The 24,088-nt window shown below is 43.2% G+C and overlaps 1 protein-coding gene across 1 annotated transcript in view; it reads right to left on the bottom strand.

Annotated features, from left to right (window-relative positions):
* PTEN (phosphatase and tensin homolog) overlaps nt 1-24,088 on the bottom strand; it is a 251,174-nt gene that overhangs the window by 128,544 nt on the left and 98,542 nt on the right. The window contains exon 2 of the mRNA XM_029609813.1: nt 13,825-13,909. Within this exon, the coding sequence (XP_029465673.1) occupies nt 13,825-13,909 (85 nt within the window). The remainder of the gene's footprint in view (nt 1-13,824; nt 13,910-24,088) is intronic.

Genomic DNA, 24,088 nt, shown 5'->3' with positions numbered 1-24,088 from the left:
CACCTTGCTCAGTCATAAGCTGAAAGGGAATGGCTTCAGCCATCGTCCAGACGAACCCCGCGAATGTCAAGTCCTCCAGTGGCACTCCTCCAAGGGGGAAGGATCTGAAGGAAGATCAGAAGAAACCGATAAAGAATAAGAGGTGTCCTCCCCCCAGAGTTCGTACGGGTCCTCAGGCTCAACTCGGCTGCCCAGAGATGATGGCCAGGGAGCACTGGGCACATCCCTAGGCAGGGGTACCGAGGGACCAGAAGGCCTGGGCCCTGGTGTCGGTAGAGCCGGTCAGGGAACAAGGGGGCCCCATGGAGCAGAGGGCATCGACGAGCCCTCTTCCTCGGAGGAATCCCTCAGGAGAACAAGGTCAGACGCCTTGCGTTTCAGTGCCCAATGGCCCACAGAGGAATCGCGTGGCACTGGCAATAACTGGGTTGGGAGGACACCGAGGAGGACTTCAAGGCAATCCAACAAATGTTCCAACCCTGGTACCATAGGCAGCATGGCGCAGGCACTGGCCTCAGGGTATCTGTGATGGCAACGGCATCGGGGAAGGTGCAAGCCTAGGTGGCGGGAGCACCGGCTCCCTGGCGTGCAAAGCACGTTCTAACACCAGGCGCACCCAACATTTCAACTCTGCCTCAAAAGCCTCCGATGAAAGGGCAGGCTGAGAGGGAAGGGAGGAGGCTAAGTCCTCTTTGGAGCCCCGAGGAGTATCGCCATCCAGCACCGGGACCAGTGTGGATGGCCTCGGGCCACAGGCATAGAGGGAGGATCGTGCCTCCTCTTGCCATGGCCACTTGGGGGCAAGGCGACAAGCGCTGTAGCCAGCCCGAGCCCTGTACTGCGTGTGGACGGGCCAGATGATGGTACTTTCGAGACCTCCCACAGTGCTCAGTCCGGTCCTTCCCCGGTGCACAGGAAGACTATCCTGAAGTCCATGACCTGGAGGAGACAGACTGGGCGATTCCTGGAGCCTTCTCCCCTCCCTTCCGCCAAGCCTCGAGGGAGGAGTGGTCATCAAGGACGAACGGGTCCCCTCGGTCCTTAGGTGTTGATAATATCAATGCCTAAGTGGAAGGTTTGAATTTTTCCAAAACAAAAACCATCTCCATCTTGTCCAACCCTTCCCAACGGCCTTTTGGGGTCACTTGAGTGCACCATTTGCAGCCCCGAACAAGGTGCAATGCCCCCAGGCACAGGATGCACACTTCGTGTGGATCCATCAGGGACATAGTCCGGGGTCACCAGGGGCACCAACGGAAGCCAGAGGCTGCCATGACGCTCACCGGGTACCACAAAAGGCATGATGATAGGCAGATACGGGAGAAGCATGAAAAAAAATACTCCACCGACAGAGAAAGAAGTGGGAACTGGAGAGAGACCCAGCGCAGGGAAAAAAAAAATGAAAAAACTCACTTAAGTTTCCCGAGAAAAAATGAGCACGAGCTTTGCGGAGGTGGAGGTGGACACGTGGATAGTGGCATGCTGGGCATGCTCAGTGTACCAGTCAAAGTTTTTAGAAACTTTGACTTAAGTTTTCTATGCTAGGCTCCATCAGATGATATCACCCACATGTGAGGACTACCATCCTGCTTGTCCTAGGAGAAAGTTAAGCTCTGGAATGCTTTGCCAGAGGATATGGTTACAGCAGTTAGTGTAACTGGGTTTAAAATAGATTTGGATAAGTTACTAAAGGAAAAATCCATAAATTGCTATTAATTAATAAGCAATAGTAGCTTGAGATATATTTATTGTTTGGGTACTTGCCAGGTACTTGTGACTAGGATTGGCCATTGCTGGAAACAGGATACTGGGCTTGATGGACTCTTGGTCTGACCCAGTATGGCATATCTTAAATTATATTTAATATATATTCTAGATGGACATAATTCCCTTTCAAAACACAATCTACAGTTATAGCCAAAAGAAACCATAGAATACAAGTGTGCTTGTAATTCCTAAATATCACATATTTTCACGCTGAATTCTATTTTGTACTAGCCATATATTTACTTTAAATGAGTTCAGAAAACCTGCTGCTGAATAAATTGGCAAAAATAGTGTGGTATAAACAATTTAAACAATCAACAACCAAATAATAAAGGTGAATGCATCAAATAGGAAAGTGTCAGACATCAGCTTGACACTGTACTAATGTGAAGCAACTATCCATTTAATCATAGCTCCCCATGTCAAGACCTTTTTTGGGAGTTATTTTAGCAGATAAAAATCATACTCTAATGTGGCTTCAACAGTATTTCTTGTAAAAAAAAAACAAACCCCAAAAAAACCTTTATCAAATAGGAGTTAAATACGTTTTCATGTGGAATCAATGGCATTATGTCCTCTCTATCAGATAAAGCTCTTTATGAAGATAAGCAGTAATAGGAATCAATGTCCAAATTGAAACTCCTCAAATGATAAAAACCTCAAGAAAGCATCAATGTTCAACCTGACATGGTCCATGTTTCAAAAAGAAGATCTACATCAGGGGTACTTCAAGACACACCAATGTCCTATATAGCTGAATTCAAACCAAAGTACTTTAAAATTAAGGAAATATCATCTGCCAATTTACAGAACTGCTGGAGAATTTCGTGCCTGAAGTTACTGTCTCCGTGGACATGCTATCCAGACAGCAGTGGAACAGAAGTATGAACAGATGATCAGGTAGCAGCTTTGTAGATGTTTTCCATATAAGTGGTCCTGAAATGAGTCGCTGATGTCACCATGATTCTTACTTGAGAGGTCTTCAGAGTTTAATCCACAAATTACTCTATTCAATGACTCCTGTCTGAAGGAATTAAATTTTTTGCTTTTATAAACCTTCAAGAGCCTCAAGATCAGTTAATAAAGGTTTATTAGAGGTTCCATCTTCTTTCTGAAGTGAAAATCTGAACTTCTCAGTGGCGGGACCTATTGTCTTAAATCAACTTCCAGAATCACTGTGTTTATTAATTGATAGCTCGTACATTTTGTGGTCATTGCTTTCCCATGCAGTTTTATAAATGCACATTGACAAGCAAATTGACCTTATAGCTTATGTGATCATAGCTCTCCCATGTATTTTTATAAATGCATACTAATTTACTGTATTTTATAAGTAAACTGATAGCGCAGTAGCTTATCTGTAACAGGCGTTCTCCTAGGACAGCAGGAAGTTAGTCCTCACATGTGGGTGACATCATCCGATGGAGCCCAGCACGGGCTCCATCGGATGATGCTGAATCTGCTTTAGCCAGCAGATTCAGCATGCCCAGCCTGCGTCCATGCAAGGTCCCCCTTCAGTCTCGTAATATAGCAAAAGAAATGAGCGAAAAAATAAAACAAACCAAAGGTGAACCCAATATTGTGGGGAGGCGGGCAGGATTCCTGAGGACTAACAACCTGTTGTCCTATGAACACCTGTTACAGGTAAGTAACTGCGCTTTCTCCTAGACAAGTAGGATAGTAATCCTCACGTGGGCGAGTACAGAGCTCCAGACTGCCCCTTTCAATCAGCGAGACCAACAGCGGCCGAACAAAGTACCAACAGGCACAACACAACTGCGGACTGTGGGAAAACAGGAGGCGGTCTAGTCCCACAAGGAGCACGAATGAAGAGAGTTGGGTTCAAGTCTGGAACAGGATGCGCAGGACGGACTGACCAAAGGCACTTGTCCTGATGGCTATCCCTGTCTAGGCAGTAGTGAGCTGCAAACGTGTGGCGAGAACTCCAGGTCGCAGCCTGGCAAAATGTCAGCCAATTGGAGGCCTGCCTGCGTGTAGCAGAAGGCAATACAATCCGCCAACCAGTTTGATAGTGTTTGCTTACCCATTGCTGCACCCAGCCAGTTGGGGGTCAAATGACACGAAGAGCTGGGTGGACTGTCTATGGCTCGCTGTGCGGTCTAGGTAAAAGGCTAGCACCTGATTACTGTCCAGGGTATGGCGAGCACGTTCCCCTGGGTGGGAATGTGGCCTCAGAAAGAAAGTGGGTAGAAAGATTTACTGAATAACGTGGAAATCAGTCACCACCTTGGGCAAGAATTTAGGAGGATCATGCACTCAACATCCAAGCCGTGAGGGCTAGTGTCCAGAGGTTCGGGTGTCGCAGAGTGCCCTAGTTCTGCAATATGAGGTCGGGCGCATGCCTAACGGCATGGGCGCAGGCACCAACTGGTCCTGAAGGAGCAGGAACCAAACCTGCCGGGTCCAAAAGGGAGCTACAAGAATCATGGTCCCCCCTTGTCCTCCTGAAGCTTCAACAGCACCTTCGAGAGAAGCAGGAGAGGCGGATACGCATACAGGGGGCCCTGTCCCCAGTGAAGGGAGAAGGCATCGCAGGCAGAATCTATTCACCTTGTGGTTGAGAGGGGACGCAAACAGGTCCACATCCGGCGTACCCCAGCGGCGGAAGAGGCTGGCCGATACCATCTGGTTGAGGGACCACTCATGCAGATGGAAGGACTAGCTGAGATGGTCCGCGAGCATGTTGAGGAGACCTGGCAGATAGGTTGCCTGTAGATACATGCCTTGGGAGAGGACCCAGTTCCAAACCTGTACTGCCTCTTGGCAGAAGAGGAACGAGCCCGTGCCCCCCTGCTTGTTGATGTACCACATCGCAACCTGGTTGTCCCACTGGATCAGAACTGCTTTGGACAACAACTGATCCCGGAATGCCCACATGGCATATCATATCGTCCGAAGGTCTAGAAAGTTTATCTGACAACGTGCTTCCGCAGCGGTCCAAAGGCCTTGAGTGTGTAGGCTGTTCGTGTGGGCTCCCCACCCCTGAGGAGAAGCATCGGTAGAGAGGGTCACTTGGGGAGGCATAGGCTGGAAGTGAAGGCCGCGTTCTAAATTGGAGAGGGCTTCCCATCAGGCCAAGGGATAGCTTGAGAGGTACCCGAGATGCCTGCCACCACTGGGACCGCAAAGCCCACCGAGGGCTCCTCATGCGGATGCGGGCTAAGGGAGTCACGTGGACGGAGGCCGCCATGTGGCCCAGGAGACGGGCTGGCACCCTTCTGCTGTTGCGAGGGTGCGGGGCAAGGGCAATCGCCCAGTCCCTGGGCAGGAAAGCTTTCACTTGTGCTGCGTCCAACCGGGCGCCTATGAAGTCTAGCTGTAAGGACGGACAGAGGTGTGACTTGGGGAAGCTGATAACGAACCCCACCGTCTGCAGGTGCTGAACCGTCAGGGCCAGAGCTTGCAAGGCACTGGAGCGGGAGTCGATCCTGACTAGCCAGTCGTCCATGGAAACCCATGAACAGAGTGACGCCTGAGGTAGGCAGCCACCGCCAAGCATTGGTAAAGACTCGGGGGGGGGGGGGGGGGCCTGATGCCAGCCCAAAGGGCAGCACTCTGTATTGAAAATGTGCATTCCCCACCAGGAAGCGGAGGTACTTCCTGTGGTTGGGGACAATCGCAATGTGTGCATATGCCACCTTCAGGTCGAGGAAGCAAAGCCAATCTCCTCTTCGGAGGGGGGGGGGGGGTGTGGGATCAGCGTGCCCAGAGAGACCCTCTTGAATTTTTCTTTTAAGAGAAATTTGTTCAGTGCCTTGAGGTCGAGAATAGGGCACAAGGTGCCATTCCTTTTCAGGATGATGAAATACATCAAATAGAACCCTTGGCCCTGCTGTTTGTGCAGTACCAGTTCCAATGCTCCCACTGCGAGGAGGGCGGAGAGTTAATTTTGAAGAGCGACCAAATGGGCGGATTAATCCTATGATGGACATTTGGGGGGGGGGGGGGGGGAGGTCTCAGAGCCAGCCGAAGCACAAATGGTACCCCCATGGCAGACGATGGAGAGGACCCAGCAGTCGACATGATCCCTTCCTCCCTTCCCAACGTCGGGGGAAGCTGAGGAGCCTGCTGCTGACTGGGGGATTGGGTGCCAAGGGGGTTGCCAGCTGACTTAAGTTCCCTCACCGCTAGTCAAAAACCCATGGCCTGGGCTTGCTGGGGTGGCGACCCCTGGAACTGATCCGGGGTGTGAGAGTTCGATCGCCAGGAGGCTAATACTTCCTCTGCTGGTAGAGGGGCTTAAGAGAGCCTTGTTTGAAGAATTTCCTGGCTGAGGATGGCCCTTCTTAGAGACTAGTGGATAACTGCTGGAGGGTACCATGATGGTCCTTCAGCTCTGCCATCTCATCCCGGAACTTGTTCCCGAACAGATTCTCACCTGTACAGGGGAGATCGGCGAGCTTATCCTGGACTGCAGTCTCAAAAACATTGTAGGTGGAACCCACCTCATGTTTTCCTGCTTCCAAACCAAGCGAGGCAATAGCTGCAAGTGCTTCTTGATGCTGCTGGGGTAGGCCCTCCGCAAAATCCTGGACTCGCTTCCAGAGATTGCGGTTGTATTGAGTTATGTAAAGTTGGTAAGCCGCAATGCGGGCGACCAGCATGGTGCCTTGGAAGTATCCTCCCTATGGCGTAGAGTTCCCTATGCTCACGTCCCGGAGGAGCGGAGGCACGGGTCTTTTTTAAGGCGGACTCCACTACCACCGACTGGTGGGGGAGCTGCGTCTTCTCCAACTGTATGGCCTGTTGTACCAAAGAGTTGGCATTGGCCTTTCTGTTAACTGGGGAAATGGAGATAGGGTGTTCCCACATGTGAAGGAGAAATTCCTTAAAAATATTGTGGATCGGAACTGCCATGATCTCCTTAGAAGCATCAATAAACTGGAAAACCTCCAGCATCTTGTAATGTGGATCCTCCTCCGTGAGGAGCTGAAAGGGAATGGCCTCAGCCATAGCCCTGATAAACCCCGCAAACAACAGATCCTCAGGCGGTGAACGGTACCGCTCCTCCAGGGGTGAAGGCTCAGAGAGAGAGTCGTCAGAGTACTTGAAGGACAAGTCTGTGGAGTCATCACCCCAAAGGTCGTAAGGACCCTCTTCCTCACTTGGGCCAGGACTGTGAGGGACATCAACCCTGGGCTCCGAGGGCTTCGGAGGACGCAGGGGTACCGGCAGCACCGATGGCTCCCCTAGCATCGAGGGGAGTCATCGCTGCAGCAAGCCAGAAGGGCCCAGCAGTAGCTCGAGGAACTGTGAGCGAGGATGCCCGACCCCGGTGGCCTCATCCTCCTCGGAGGACCTGAGGATTGGGATCGCTCCGGTGGAAAGCATTAGTGGCCGATGGGGTATCGACTGCATCAGTAGGGCACCTAAGATTTCCAGACGCTCTAGCAGGGGTGTCAACATCGATGGCGGAGGCTCGGGCACCGGTATGGGGGCCAGTGGCACTGGTAACACCACCTTGCATCGCTTTGAGCACTGCCGATTGCACCCTGCGGTCCAGCTCCTCCTGGAAGTCCTGAATGGTCAGGAACTGATGGAGGGGGACGAGATTGTCCATTGTGACATGAGTGTGCCGGGGTCAAGATGCTCCTTGGGACGCTGGAGTTCCCAGAAAGCTGTTGCCTGTCTGAAGCTTGCTCAATTTGCCACCCCAGAGCTGCCTTCCTGCTTCATCATAGGAATGCTGATGGATCACCGATTCCTTCATCCCCATAGCACCTCTTGACCCAGTGGCATGCTAAGCCCCATCCATCGTGACATCAGGACACCGGGGTCAAGAGGAATTGCAGAATGCCGGAGGCACCCCATGCCATGGCAGTGTGAGCTTTTGTTATATGCACAAAGGCGTTTACCCTTTGTGTACACTGAGTGCAATCAGTCCTGCAAGACAGACCTGGACGAATGTATTTACACTTTACCTTGTTCTTATTGTCTATCAGGATGTCTATGAAACTTTCTTTGCCTCTAAATGAGGAAAACAGGCTTGAATCTAATACCAACTGTTATGGACTACCCTTTACCTGCAAAACATCAATAAAGGACATACCACTGTCCAAGGACCTTACTACAGGTCAATATGAAACCTTTATCATTTGTACTAGCCATATCCTCCCTTTATTTTAATATTCAGTCGATAAAAAAGAAGATTCCTATCATACATGATCTTTTGCAAACAATTCCCTGACTGCCTCTTGTCACTGAATCATGGTTGTCAGACACAGACAATGTTCTTTTAAACCAATTATGTCCACCTAGATCAGTCTTACCCCTTCGAGACTCGTTATTGCCTCTTCCCTTGTGAACATCTGTTTAGTGCATTGTTCTCCTGCATTACTTTTGCACAGTGTTTATCCTCATTAAAACTAGACTTACAATCGATTATAGTTCTTGAAGATTTTAATGTACAAATTAACAAAGATCCACCACCAGCTGCTGAGATTTCTTTACTGACACCATGTTCAGTCTAAGTTAAGAACAGTTTGTCAAATTTCCAACTCATATGCAAGGCCATACATAAAGACCTTTTTTCATGAACTCAAACATATTAGCACAATCTCCATCTCTACTTCAATCATTACAGATACCTTATTCCAATCATGCTCTTTTTACATGTAGCTGTAATTTGAAACCCAAGATGGTTTATAATAAAATAAAGACTCACTCCAATAAGAAAAGAGGCCACTTTGACATTGACAAATTCAAGGAGCTACTGATACCTATTATTGATAACTTTTCAATGATCAATGTTGAACAAGCTGTTTCCTCTTAGTTAAAATGCTTTTATCCATTCTACATGAAATAGCCCCTGTTAAGTCAATTTATCCAAAGTGCAAGAATTATGCCCCATGACATAACCAAGAATTAAAAGCTTTAAAACATAAGCTTAGGAACAATGAGTGTAAATGGAGAAAACAGCCATCAGAAATAACAAAATCAGCCTATTTGACATAATTATCCATATACAGAGATAACATCAACTTGGCCAAAAAAATGTTATGCCACAAAAATGCATGCTGTAAGCACAAAATTTACAGAATTATTCTTAGTTGTAAAAGCATTATCCAGTCAAAAAAATCACCAAAGTTTTGATCCAAACCCTATATCAAGCAATTAGCTGCATTTTCCCCCAATAAAATCTGTGCAACATGCAATAGTTTTTCTTTGATTGCAAGTAAATTATACTGTCTCTAGTCTATCAAATTCTTGCATCATCTCCAAAATGAATAAGTTGTCTTTACTTCTAAATTCATACCCTACAGCCATCTTGAAACTGATTAAAAATGAGATCAGCTCAATGTTGGCTAAAATCAGTAACCTTTCCCTGAGTACTGGCATAGATCCAGCATTACTAAAACAAGCATCAATTAATATTTTTTTTAAAAAGCCAGTACTGAAAAAAGCAAAAGCAAACTACCATCTAATTTCTTTTCTACCATTTCTGACAAAAATCACTGAAGCAGCTGATTTGACCAACTAAATAACTTCTTTGATGAGAGACAAACTCTCGACCAATGTCAGTTTGGATACAGAAACTCAAAGTTCTGAAACGTTATTACTTTCTAACCTTGATACAATTATTAGAGGTTTTGACATGAATGTAAATTAACTATGTCCTAGTCTTACTAGACATAACTGTCCTTTGACACCTTGGACCACATTATCCTGATTTCTAGACTGCGATCCATTGGCAACTCCTCTACAGTTCTCAGCTGGTTTACATATCATATCTATCAAACTGCTCACAACAAATAAAGATTGTTAACTCAGGGACAGATTGGTATCCCATTTTTTCTGTGTTCCACAGGGCTCTTCACTTTCGGTGACCTTGATATTTACATTGTCCCACTCTGTAAATTACTGGCTTGTCTGATTGGAAACAAGAAATTGGAGGCTTATATACACACACACACAGGCTAACACTCATGCACACACATGGCCCTCTCTTCTCTTCAGGCCGTGGTGAGATGGTCTCTACCGCGGCCCTCACCTTGCCCACAGATTTCATTTTCCCTTCGGGCTGCAATGACATGGGCTCCACTGTGGCCCCCACTGGCCAGTTTCTCTCTTCAGACTGTGATGAGATGGGCTCCACTGTGGCCCCCACCATTCTCATTTTTTCTTCGGGCTGCAGTGAGATAAGCTCCATCACAAGTAAACATTGGCTGGTGGATTGAGAAGAAGAGAGGAAGGGAGACCACTGCAGCAGAGTAGGTATCTTGCTGCGGCATACCATTGTGCCGTAGCACAGTAGTTGAGAAGCTCTGGCTTAGATTACTGCATAGCATTATACCTTGGTTTGTCAAGGCCCTACAGACTGTACAAAACTCTGCAGCCAGAATATTATCCGGTGCCAAATTACACAAATCACATTTACTCCTGCTCTCTGTTCACTCCACTGATTACCTATACAAGATTGCATTCAGTATAAAATAGCTAGTATCTTTCATAAAATTCTTTACATTGACAGCTTACCTGGACTCTCCTCATTATTGAGGCTCTACAAGCTACAAAGAACACTGCGGTCCATGAACGTTATTAGGAATAGCTTCACCAAAAACTGGCGTATTTAAATATTAACAGAGATATGGCTTTCTCTGTTGCAGGCCCATGACTTAATTTACCAGATGTACTATGGTCCATCCCTTGTATAAAGCACTTCAAGAAAGCACTTAAAACTCACTTATTCTCCTTAGCATATAAAATACTAGCTAGAGGTGAAATATAGATTTACTGAATTCCCATAGCTCAGCTTTTCTCATACTGATTGTTTGATGGTCTGATTTATTCTATGTTCTTATTTATTATGTTTGTATAAATCTTAAGCTATTTTGAATGCGACAAATGCAGAATACAAATTCTTTTATACACATAAAATTATTTAGTAGCCTTTTTCCCTTTAGAACATGAGAAAATGTCTTTAAAGCACACTGAATCACCCTGAGTTCCAAGAGGTTGATTTGGAATGAAGCTCTACCAGAGACTAGACTCCCTACCTTGGTTAAATCTAGAAAGGGAGGTCCTAGAGAGGAAGACCTATTTCAAGAACTATTGGGTCCAACCACCATTGAAGATGCTCTCATTTCTGGTGTAAGCAAAATGGAATAGGGATCAGTTCAACTTCGCAAAATTAATCACAAATCCTAGCAACTAGAAGAGTTGAATGGTCACTTCCAGGGATTCGAGAACACTCTCCTGGCAAGGACCTGTTTCTAAGCAGTCATCAAGTATAGAAAGACACAGATCCCCCTTTGACGCAAGTGGGCCATTACCAAAGCCAGGCATTTGGTGAATAGCCTTGGAGTCGCCAAGAGGCCAAAGACGACCCACTTTGTATTGATAAAGCTAGCTCTCTACCACAAAGAAGAGAAATTTCCAGTGCGATGGATGGATTGGATATGTGCATATTCATCATTTAGATCTAGGATGCACGTCCAGTCTCCTAGAAGGATGAATGGGAGAATAGTGCATAGGGAGTTCTCTCAAACCAGGGATTTGTTTAGTCTCCGCAAATCTAAAATCTCTCTAAACTTTCTCTCCTTTTTTGGAATGAGGAAATAGAAAGTAGAACCCTTGGTCCCATTCCTGTGTTCCCTGTGAAGGGTCAATTCTACTTCCCAACAGAACTGGGTTGAATGAAAAGAGTCTGAATTGAAGATATTATGATGTTGGAGGTCAGAAGCGCAAGAGGTAGCCACATTCTACATCTGTGGGTATCAGCGATTCCTGGTGATCGCTCTCCATTCCTGAAGGAACAGCTGGATCCTTCCCCCAACTGGAGGACCTGGGAATTTGGGTTTCAGCCTCATCGCAAAACAAGTCCTGCTTTAATTGGTAAAATATTTTTTGCTACCTTTCTCTTGGATGGTTTCTGGATGGAAGCTGTTGAGGCAGCTTTGGAGGTTTCCTGTTAATGCTGATACAAGCAGAATGGATTGTCATTGAAAATATGGCTTCTATAGGAAAAGAATAGACCCTGGGCCGAGGAGGTTGCTTCAAGTTCCCTATAGACAAACTGTAGAGCACCATGTTCTTTGAGAGATGATCTCCCTATCAAACAAATTATTCCCTGTACATGGGACATCAACCAATCTATCACAGACATCTTCCTGGATACCACTGGTTCTCAACCAAGCTGTTTATTGGGCAGATGGGCAAACTAGATGGGCCATATGGTCTATTTCTGCCATCATATTTCTGTGTTTTTCAAGCCCTAATTGTCCCTGCTAACTCCCCTGGCTGCAGTGTCAAAGGACTCATATACCAAGCATATGAGGTGTTTTTTTGCACTCCTCTGCATCCAATACTGCTTGGGAAAACCCTAAATGATCCTGGTCTATTTGGCCCCTGCAAAGAGTTTAATCCTCTTGATGCAGTCTTGCAAATATTGCACCATAAAGAGTTGGCTTATTGCAATCTATGCACTCAGCATTGAGCTCTGAAAGCTTTTTTCCCCCAAAATAGGTCCAATAATTTCTGGTCTTTTCTTGGTGGAGAGAGAAAAGAGAACAAGAGCAAGAGAGAGAGAGTCAGAGTGAGAAGCATCCATGCAGTGGCTCAGACAAAAACAGACTGAAGGGCTCACTCACAAGGCAGTATGGGTGGAACTCCCTCGCATACTCAGCATTTACTGAGCTAGAGAGGTGGGTCCATTTGGTGCTGTTGGATGATGTCACCCATGTCATGGCTAAATTCAGACCTGCTTGTCAGACAACTAAAAAAATTTACAGAAGTATTAATGAAAAAAAATCATCAGAAGTAGTTTTCTTCTAAGCCCATTTTCCTCTCCACTCCTCAAGGTCACTCGAACTATTTCCCACCCCTCAACCAAGCCTGCCTGTCCCATCAAGAAGTCACCTGATTCAGGAAGCTGTTCCACAAAATCAGTTTACTATTTAAGGAAGCCTGCTATCTGAATTATGAAAAACTTTACAATAGGGCAGCTACATTACCTACCAGTGAAAATTCTATGCTTTGCATTTTATTTGAATTTCATATTTACAGTAAATTCCAATTGAAAATAAGATCCTGCTGTAGCTGAAGACATGAAGTCCATCACATTTCTTTCCCATGTAGGATCATCATATTAGGGCCAAGACCCTCAGTGAAATAAAATTACTAACTGCAGAATAGGCAAAAACCATTCCAGAGAATTAAATCACTATGATTAGATTTTACTGTTATCTTACTCCTGGGGGAATTGTACAAAAAAATTAAAATTTTTGCACAAAATATTTTAAAATTATTCAAAACTCTACATATTTTATTTGTCCAAACACAATATAATCACTGAGTAATTAATTTAAAATGCAACAGAAAAAAATATTACTAAGAAACAGAATTGAACTTTTTTGTACAGAATTCCTAATGACATGGATTGGCCATTCTCAGAGACAAGATGCTGGACTCAATGTACCTTTGGTCTAACCCCACGTGGCACATTTTATAATTCTTAATTCCCCCATCATAAGGCCCAGTGCTCTTCCCTCCCCCAGGCTCAAACCTCTAGGCTCAACTCTCCCCTCTAGGGTCAGTCACCATATCTAGCTACCCTATCCTTATTTTGACCCTTCCTTCAGCTCCCTTTTCCCCCCAACTCCCAGATTTCTCTATCTTCCTCCAGGCTTGACCCTCCATCTCAGATTTCTCTTTCTACCCCATCTGAGGTACAACCTTCTCCAATTCTCTCTTTCCCCATCAAGATCCCCAGATTTTTCTCTGCCTTCTCCCCACCAGCTCATTCTCTTCACCCCCAATCCCTTCCACACCCAGTTTAAGTCCCTGCCCCATATAACTTACAATCTAAGTGGAGTCCTGAGGCAATAGGAGATAAAGTGACATGCTTAAGGTCACAAGGAATGTCAATGGAAGTAGCAGAATTTGAACCCTGGTTTGCAGTCCATTGCTTTAACCATTAGGTCAATTTTCCTGAAATACCTTAAAGCATTTTATAAAGCAGACTAATGTTTTTACTAATCTTACAGAACAGTGAAAATGTAGAAAAATATAATGAAATACTTATAAAAGTTACCTTACCTTACTACATCATCAATGTTGTTCCTGTATACACCTTCAAGTCTTTCTGCTGGAAATCCCATGGCAATTATGTTTGGATAAATATCTGAACATTAAAGTCAAGGAAAAACATGGACACACAAATTAAAATAAATAAATAAATAAATAAAAATGTTGAGTTTACTAATCCTTCCTGTTGCGGTTCAACATCAGCTGAAGAATACTGACAACATACACAACATATTTAGAGGATATTCTCATTATAGAAACATTTTTTCAAATGGCAGGGACAAACCTATGAGTAACCCTTTCACTTCTGAGAAACGATGTACATCTTTCCTTGTTGACAGCCTCAACTCCATCCCTCCACAAAATGTTTCCACATGCCAAACATGAAAAAAACATCTCATGGACTTCACATGTTTTGTATTTCACTTAAATGGCTAACACAGCTCTCTTGTAGCTGTGCTACTAATAAGCAAATAATTCAAAATTCACAAAACATAACTACATAAATTCTAGAAGCAATATATTCCCTATTATACAACATGCTCAGTGTTATCACAAAAAAAAAAAAAGAGAACTATTATGCCTTAAAATATCGTATGTTAAATTACAGTACGTGAATTTTTAATATGTTGCTGCTTTAATATAAAAATGGAGCCCTTCAGAATTCAAAATGCAAGAATTCATACAAAGCCAATTTAATTTCTACATAAAATTAAGAAATCACTATGAAAACAGATGCAAGAGAATATTAGATGTATTGAAAATATTTCAGTAAAATGACAAACCATACAGATTATGGAGTGATAAGTAATTCTGTTACCTGAACTTCAGTATAAAAAAAAGTTATAATAAATAAATAAATAAATTATAAAAGTATACTATTCCAACTGGAATAGACCTCTTTCCTTTTTCTAGCTTACATCAAAGATGAAAAAAGCAAATGTTGCTTACCTGTAACAGGTGTTCACAGGACAGCAGGATGTTAGTCCTCACATATGGGTGACATCACAGGAAGGAGCCCAATCACGGAACACTTTTGTCAAAGTTTTCAGAACTTTGACTGGCCCCTATTGGGCATGTACCCATTGTTGTAATTAAACAAATTTAATTCTTTATTACAAATCACTTGTTAAAAGACAAACATAACATATCATATATTAGGGATGTGAATTGGGCTTCGGACGATTGAAAATATCGTACGATATTTTCAAAATCGTAAGAAATCGGGGGCTCCCCAAAACGATAGGAAAACCCCATGATATTGTTTGTGGTGGTTCTCTTATCGTTTTGGGGGAAGGTGGAAAAAACGGCACACAAAAATAACCCCTAAATCCACCCCAACTCTTTAAAACTAATCCCTTAGCTTCCTCCACCCTCCCGACCCCCCCAAAAACTTTTTACGGGTACCTGGTGGTCCAGTGGGGGTCCCAGGAGTGATCTCCCGCTCCATCGGCTGCCACTAATCAAAATGGCGCCGATGGCCCTTTGCCCTTACCATGTGACAGGGTATCTGTGCCATTGGCCGGCCCCTGTCACATGGTAGGAGCACCGGATGGCCCGTGCCATTTTTAAAGATGGTGCCGGCCATCCAGTGCTCCCTCCATGTGACAGGGGCCGGCCAATGGCAAGGATACCCTGTCACATGGTAAGGGCAAAGGCCATTGGCGCCATTTTTATTAGTGGCAGCCGACGGCCCGAGAGCGGGAGATCGCTCCCGGGACCCCCACTGGACCACCAGGTACCTGTAAAATGTTTTTTTTTGGGGGGGGGGGAAGCTAAGGGGTTAGTTTTAAAGGGTCGGGTAGGTTTTTTGTTTATCGGCTCAGGTGCAGCTGATAAACAAAACCGCGATCGGGCTGGACGAAAAAAAAAACCACGCTGTGAATCGGAACCGGAATCCGAACCGATTAAGGTTCCAATTCACATCTCTATCATATATTATGCAACCATTCACACCACACATTCATCCATAAAGACAATACATATTAAATACATGTTAAAACTTGCTATTAACACAGTATTTGTTAAATACGTTTAAACAATATTTTTTATTCCCCCCAATTTCATTTGCAATTTACTTTCTTTTATAATGCCCTTTATATATATATGACACAACTAAAATGTTCCCTTTCTCATCATCCCAATGTTTCACAATTCCACAATGTGTTCCCTTCCAATATTCAATTTCTTCTAATCTTCTATTCTTTTATTAACCTATTCTTCAGAGAAATTTCTCCCAATTCTCCCGACTGTTTCCTCAGGGGATCAGCTTTATCACCACTCTATTATTCCATCACATAGGGAACATCCAATGAATATATATCACTAATCACTTCTTATTCATATAGGGAATATTCAATTGCACCTCTGATCTTATTATTCAATTGTGCTTCCAAATTCAATTGTGCTTCCAATCTTCACTAATCTATTTTTATAATATAAAGCAATAATTCCAATTTAAATTTGACAAGCCCTAATCTATTTAAAATACTCAAACATCTTAAGACCCTCAAACATTTTATACCATTAATTACACGTTTCTTCTAGTCACTCTCAAATTCAAAAGCACCTCACTCACCTTCATTTCTTTACCACAAACAGTTCTGACAAACATTTTCATTCTCCTGTTACAGTTTCTTCATAAAGCCACCATACTATTCTAAGGAAAATTTTAATCATGTATTTTACCTTCAACATATTAGCAGACCTTTATACTATTTAATCAAACCAAAATCTCAAATACTGACCTTCTTCGCCTTACTCCACACGTTATCAAACCAGTCTACCTTTTCCATCCAAGACGCCGCAGCTGCGCATTCACCATATAGCCTACCCTTTTTAAACGCCTCTATACGTTCACGTCATGTACGTCCTTTACGTGTTCCACACCTGAAAATACCATCACATTCCCTTCCTAGTCCCAAGTATATTAAATAAGTTAATTAAGTAAACTAATTTGTGAAGGACTTCAAAGGGGCGTGGGATAAATACTGTGGATCCATCAAGTCTAGAGGGCGTGAATAAAGAGGAGGCAGCAAAACACTGCACGGAGCAGCAGTAGCCACAGAGGCATTCACGGAGCGGGATGCCAGTGGTTGGTGTTCCACCTTCACGGAGCGGAAGGTTGGAGGGCTGCCATCTCCAAAAAAAAAAACAAAACAAAATAAAACAGGGGTGGGTAAGAGTATGGGGCAGGGGTGTGGCCTGCTTGTTACAGCGGTTGCTACCCCTAATTGAGCTGGATGTTCACTTGGATGCAGATACGGTGCTGCTCTCTACATTGGTCGTGGGGTGGAGGGGAATTAGGGCTGGAGGGTACTAGAAGCCAATAGTAACAGGTGGGAGAGAGAAAAAGGGAAATAAAAAAATGGATAAAGTGCGTAGCTTGCTGGGCAGACTGGATGGGCCGTTTGGTCTTCTGCCGTCATTTCTATGTTTCTATATGTTTGCATTTTAAATAAACACATTCCATTCTACATCTTGGTTTAATCCAGATTGCTCCATCGTCCCCCAACGGAAAATGTATCGCTATTCCTTTTGCGTCAAAATCTTAGAAATATTTCCCCCTCTTTTTAATATAATCTGGTTCAATATGCAAAATCACAAATCTTGTACCTTATGTTCTTTTTCCTGCCAATGATAAACTAATGGGGTATTTTCTCTTTTTGTCCGGATATTGCTTAAATGCTCAATTATCCTTACTTTAATGCTTCTCTTAGTTTGACCAATATAATACAATCCGCAAGGGCACATAATTAAATAGATTACTTGTGAAGATTTACAATCAAACCTTTTAGGCAAATATGTTTCACCCATCGATGGAATCTGTACCGATCGTGTTTCCTGTACATGCGGGCACACCACACAGCCTCCACACTTGTATTGACCAATCTGTTCTGATTGGTCAATACAAGTGTGGAGGCTGTGTGGTGTGCCCGCATGTACAGGAAACACGATCGGTACAGATTCCATCGATGGGTGAAACATATTTGCCTAAAAGGTTTGATTGTAAATCTTCACAAGTAATCTATTTAATTATGTGCCCTTGCGGATTGTATTATATTGGTCAAACTAAGAGAAGCATTAAAGTAAGGATAATTGAGCATTTAAGCAATATCCGGACAAAAAGAGAAAATACCCCATTAGTTTATCATTGGCAGGAAAAAGAACATAAGGTACAAGATTTGTGATTTTGCATATTGAACCAGATTATATTAAAAAGAGAGGGAAATATTTCTAAGATTTTGACGCAAAAGGAATAGCGATACATTTTCCGTTGGGGGACGATGGAGCAATCTGGATTAAACCAAGATGTAGAATGGAATGTGTTTATTTAAAATGCAAAGATTGGGGGTTCCCAGAACACCCTATCATCACACAAAACTGACCAATGTTGGTTCACAATTGCTTTAATATCTGAAACTAGGTGAGAAAACGGTAATGCACAGACTATCCTTGTTAAAGGGACCTTTTGTCCTGTTACCAATAAGTTGTCCCTATTCGCGTATAAGGCTTGTTTAAACGTTTTTTTAATAATATTCCGCTTATATCCTCGCTCTAGAAATCTATCAGTCAATTCTTGTGCTTTATTTCTAAATTCACTGGTGGTCGTACATAATCGCCTAAGCTGCAAAAACTGGCCAACAGGAATGTTTTCCTTTAATCGTCTTGGGTGAAAGCTAGAAAATTCCAATGTCGTATTTCTATCCATATTCTTTCTGTAAGTTGTAGTATATAATTTATTCATAACCTTGTATACCATCATATCTAAAAAAAGGTATACACTTTATCTATACTAAATTCAAATTTTAAATTCTCATCCTTAGAGTTAATCCAAACCTTCAATTCCTCTAACCTTTCCTTTGTTCCAGTAAATATGAAAAAGACATCATCTATAAACCTTCTCCACACGGCTATCTCCCCGCAAAATTGGGACTGACAAATTCATTTTCAAAGGCTGCCACATATAAACAGGCTATCGATGGGGCCATTGAAGATCCCAGCGGTATACCTTTTATCTGATGGAAGTGTTTCCCCTCAAATTGAAAAAAAATTCTTCTTGAGCACTATGGTTGACAATTGGTCCAACAAATCTCTCTATCAGCCATTTCAATCTTACTTAACACCTCATGTACAATTTGAATAACTGAATCTTGGGGTATATTTGTATATAAACAGGAGATATCAGCTGTTACTAACCACCACTCTTGTTCAATCCCTTCCAATTGATCCAACATCTTTATAAAATCCGCCGAGTCTTTAATATACGATCTAATTTGTTGCCTTGGGGGTTGTAATAAATGGTCCAAGTATTTGGATATAGGCTCAAAAAGCGAGCCAATTATAGAGACAATTGGTCTTCATGGTAGGGATAGCAATTTTTTATGTACTTTTAGGTACTATATAGAAGACTGGATTTACTGGACAATTTTCATATAAATAATCACCCAATTTCTTATCAATGACTTTATATTTCTATCTGGATACCTTCCGTGGGATCCCTATCCAACGAATAATAAAAATTACTATCATTCAACTGTCTATTAACTTCTTCTATATAGGCTTCCCTATTCATAACCGTAGCTCCCCCCTTGTCTGCAGGTTTTATTATGATATTACTATCCTCTAGCAAACTACGTAATGCATTTCTCTCCTCCTCCGTTATATTACTATAAACCCATAAATTAGATTGTTCCAATTTCGACAAATCCTTCAAAACCAATTTTTCAAACACTACCAAAAATGGATCTTGAGGATCAAGCAGTATCCATCTTGATCGTCTAACAAATTTCAATCTTGCACCATATTCACCCTCCTGTTCTGTATTTGGAAAAAAAAAACTTTAGTTTTAGTCTCCGAAAAAATTTATAAAGTTCCACCCTCGTATCAAAAGAGTCATAACCCACCGTCGGGACAAATGTTAATCCTTTGTTTAAAACCCTTACTTCTTCCTGAGGTAAAATACGGGAGGACAAATTAAAAATTGATCCCTGTGTCACCTGTTTTGTCTTTGATACCGATAATTCCTGTATCGGTATCCTGTGTTCATTTGTGGTGCCCAATTTCTTCTCTCCCCACGGTTCTGCGATCTTAAAAAATACTGATTTTCATCATTACCATATTCACTGTTCCCACTCGAGTTATCTTCTAGAGTGTTCACTAAGGGTTGAGCAAATGCTACTGATCTTTTCTTAATTGGTTCGACTGTTTCTATTTCCTCATCTGATGAATCTGATGAGGAAGAAAACATCTTTCCCCCTCCATTCTTTTTATTTTGTTTATTCATCCATGGATAGATGTAACCTTTAGTGTAGTCCATCTGATCTTGCATGAATTTTTTCACTTTTACTTCTCTTGTTTCACCCTTAAATTTATCCAATTGTTCCTGTGCCTGTTCCAATTGTTTATAACTTCCTTCTGTGAACACTCATGCAGTAACTTTAATTGGGTATCCAATTCACTTTGCATGGTAACCAAAGCATGTTGTGTTCGCTCTATTATCAAGACCATTAGGTCATATGAGCATTTATTTAATACTGCATGCCATTTAAGAACAAAATCTTCTTGATCTGCATACAGTAATGGTTCCTTTAACCCCGTGGGATTCTCTTCATTTTGCAATATTCCGACAAATGCGCATGCAGTTCCATCCAAATATTTTTTTTCTTTATCCCAATATAATCATCTAAACTCCCTGATGCTGTTACTAAACTTTCTTTCTCAAATAAACTGAAATTTGATGTAATTGAAGATACCGTGTGTTCAGAGAAACTAAAAAAGGAGAGTGAGGTGGTTTTGAATTTGAGAGTGACTAGAAGAAACGTGTAAATAATGGTATAAAATGTTTAAGAGGGACTTAAGATGTTTGAGCATTTTAAATAGATTAGGGCTTGTCAAATTTAAATTGAACTTATTGCTTTATATTATAAAAATAGATCAGTGAAGATTGGAAGCACAATTGAATTTGGAAGTACAATTGAATAATAAGATCGGAGATGCAACTGAATATTCCCTATATGAATAAGAAGTGATTAGTGATATATATTCGTTGGTTGCTCCCTATGTGATGGAATAATAAAGAGTGGTGATAAAGCTGATCCCCTGAGGAAACTATCAGGTGAAACAGGAGTTTCTTGTCGAGAGAATTGGGGGAAATTTCTGTGAAGAATAGGTTAATAAAAGAATAGAAGATTAGAAGAAATTGAATATTGGAAGGGAACACATTGTGGAATTGTGAAACATTGGGATGATGAGAAAGGGAACATTTTAGTTGTGTCATACATATAAAGGGCATTATAAAAAAAATTGCAAATGAAATTTAGGGGAATAAAAAATATTGTTTAAATGTATTTAACAAATACTGAGTTTTAATGTGTATTTAATATGTATTGTCTTTATGGATGAATGTGTGGTGTGAATGGTTGCATAATATATATGTTATGTTTGTCTTTTTACAAGTGATTTGTAATAAAGAATTAAATTTGTTTAATTACAACAACGGGTATATTTTGTATAAACTCACATATGTAGAATACCTGTAATGAACCCATTGTTTGGTATATATATTTGACCCTACTGGGGTCCCAGCAGGGGTCCCCCTTCAGTCTTGTTTAAAAGCTACAGGTAGTGCCGAAAAATAAAATAAGAAAACGTTACAAACCCTACACCGCGGGGCAGCGGGCGGGTTTCGTGAGGACTAAAATCCTGCTGTCCTGTGAGAACACCTGTTACATGTAAGCAACATTTGCTTTCTCATAGATCAAGCAGGATGGTAGTCCTCACATATGGGTGAGTACCGAGCTGAGGATGTCCGAGAAATGCACCAAATGTACCCAGGTGTGCAAAGCACTAGGACCGGAATAAAATTTGGCCGAGGGCATCCTGAACACTAACGAGCAGGCGGAAGGGTATTGGTACGTCACTTTGTAAATAGGTTATGAAGGACATACTGGCTGAAGATGGAATCTTGTCTTCCGGCTTTGTCCAAGCAATAGTGGGCTGCAAAGGTGTGGAGAGAACTCCAGGTGGCAGCCCTGCAAATGTCAGGAAGCGGCACCGATCGTAGGTGTGCTACTGAAGTCGCCATGGCCCTCACAGAGTGTGCTTTAACACGGTCTTGAAATGGAATGCCCGCTTGCTGATAGCAAAAGGATATGCAGTCCGCCAACCAGGAGGAGAGAAGTCTGTTTACCCACAGGCTTCCCTAACTTGTTAGGGTAGAAAGAGACAAACAATTGAGTGCTTTCCCTGTGGGCAGCTGTACGGTCTAGGTAGAATGCTAGAGCCTGTTTACAGTCAAGGGTATGCAGAGCCTGTTCTCCTGGATTGGAATGGGGCCTGGGAAAGAAGGTAGGTAGTATAATGGATTGATTAATGTGAAACTCTGATACTACCTTAGGCAAGAACTTAGGGTGAGTGCGGAGTACTGCCCGGTCCTGCAAAAGTTTAGTGCAAGGTGGATAGGTAACTAGGGCCTGTAATTCACTAACACTGCGAGCTGAAGTGATTGCCAGAAGGAAAATCACTTTCCATGTGAGATAGCGAAGATCACAGGATTAGAGAGGCTCGAATGGTGGTTTCATGAGCCGACCCAAAACCAGATTGAGGACCCAAGAAGGGGCCGGAGGACGCACTGGAGGCTTGAGGTGAAGCAAGCCCTTCAGAAAACGTGTTACAAGGGGTTGTACTGATATGGATACATCCCCGACACCTTTATGGAAGGCGGCTACCGCACTGACATGCATTCTGATGGAAGAGGTTTTTAGACCTGATTCTGATAAGTGCCAGAGATAGTCTAAAAACTTCATGATAGGACAGGTAAAGGGGTCAAGGGACTGAGAAGAGCACCATGACGTAAACCTGTTCCATTTGTAAGAGTAAGCTTTTCTCGTAGAAGGCTTATGTGAAACAATCAGGACACGGGAAACTGGTTCCGAAAGGTTAAGTGGCTGAAGGATTAACCTTTCAACATACATGCCGTCAGGGACAAGGCTTGAAGATTGGGGTGGCGGAGGCACCTGTCGTTTTGAGTGATCAGAAGAGGGTCCTTTCCTAAGGGAATGTGCCTATGAATGGAGAGATCCTGAAGTATTGTAAACCTCACTTGGCGTGGCCAGTGAGGTGCTATCAGTATCATGGTTCCCTTGTCCTGACGTAACTTCACTAGAGTCTTCGAGAGAAGAGGAAGTGGAGGGAATGCATAAAGTAGACCAGTTGCCCATGAGAGGGAGAATGCGTCTCTGGGTTGAGAGTGTTTGCTGCGAATGAGAGAGAAGAAGTTCTCTACTTTGCGGTTTTGAGGAGACTCAAAGAGGTCTATCTGAGGATATCCCCATTGTTAGAAGATGGAGTTCGCTACTGAGGGGTTGAGAGACCACTTGTGTGGTTGAAAGATGCGAATCAGCTTGTCTGCCAATACATTGTCCACTCCCAGCAAGTAGGTGGCCCTGAGGTACATCGAATGGGAGAGAGCTTCTGCCCATATCTGTGCAGCTTCCTGACACAGAAGGAAGGAGCCCGTGTGTCCCTGTACCATATGGTCACCTGGTTGTCCATCTGGATCAGGATAACTTGATTTGAGAGGTGATCCTGAAATGCCCTGAGAGCATATCTGATTGCTCGAAGCTCCAGGAAATGTATTTGGTGTTTGACTTCCTCTGCAGACCAAGATCCTTGTGTCTGCAGATTGGCCACATGGGCTCCCCAGCCGAGGTTGGAAGCATCTGTGGTGAAAGTTGAGGGTCTGGAGTCTGAAAGGGCAAGCCTTGGAGGAGATTGATCTGATTTTTCCACCAGGCAAGAGACTGACGGAGTGAGTCGGTTACATGGACAATGGTCGACAGGGGCTGAATGCTTTGAGTCCATTGAGACCTTAGAGTCCACTGCATGACTCTCATGGCCAAATGGGCCATTGGTGTGACCTGAACTGAGGACGCCATGTGTCCCAGGAGGATGAGAAAGTGGCATGCAGTCGCGGAGTGCTGAGACTGCAGCTGGTGCACAAGAGACACGAGGGTGAGAGCTCGCTGTCGAGGCAGAAAAGCCTTTGCCTGAAAGGTGTCCAAGTCTGCCCCAATGAACGACAAGGTTTGAGATGTGACTAAGTAGGATTTGTCATAGTTGACGAGAAATCCTAATGAAATTAGAGTGTGTAAGGTTAGATTGAGGGACGACAGAGCAGCTTGCTGAGTGGAAGCCCTGATTAACCAATAGTCTAGATAGGGGTAGACGTGAACACCTTGAGTCCTGAGGAAGGCTGCAACTATTACAAGGCATT

Source organism: Rhinatrema bivittatum, chromosome 7 (genome assembly GCF_901001135.1).
Source record: "Rhinatrema bivittatum chromosome 7, aRhiBiv1.1, whole genome shotgun sequence".
NCBI lineage: Eukaryota > Metazoa > Chordata > Amphibia > Gymnophiona > Rhinatrematidae > Rhinatrema > Rhinatrema bivittatum.
The sequence above is the reverse complement of the archived record's forward strand: the minus strand, read 5'-3'. Positions and strand labels throughout refer to the sequence as shown.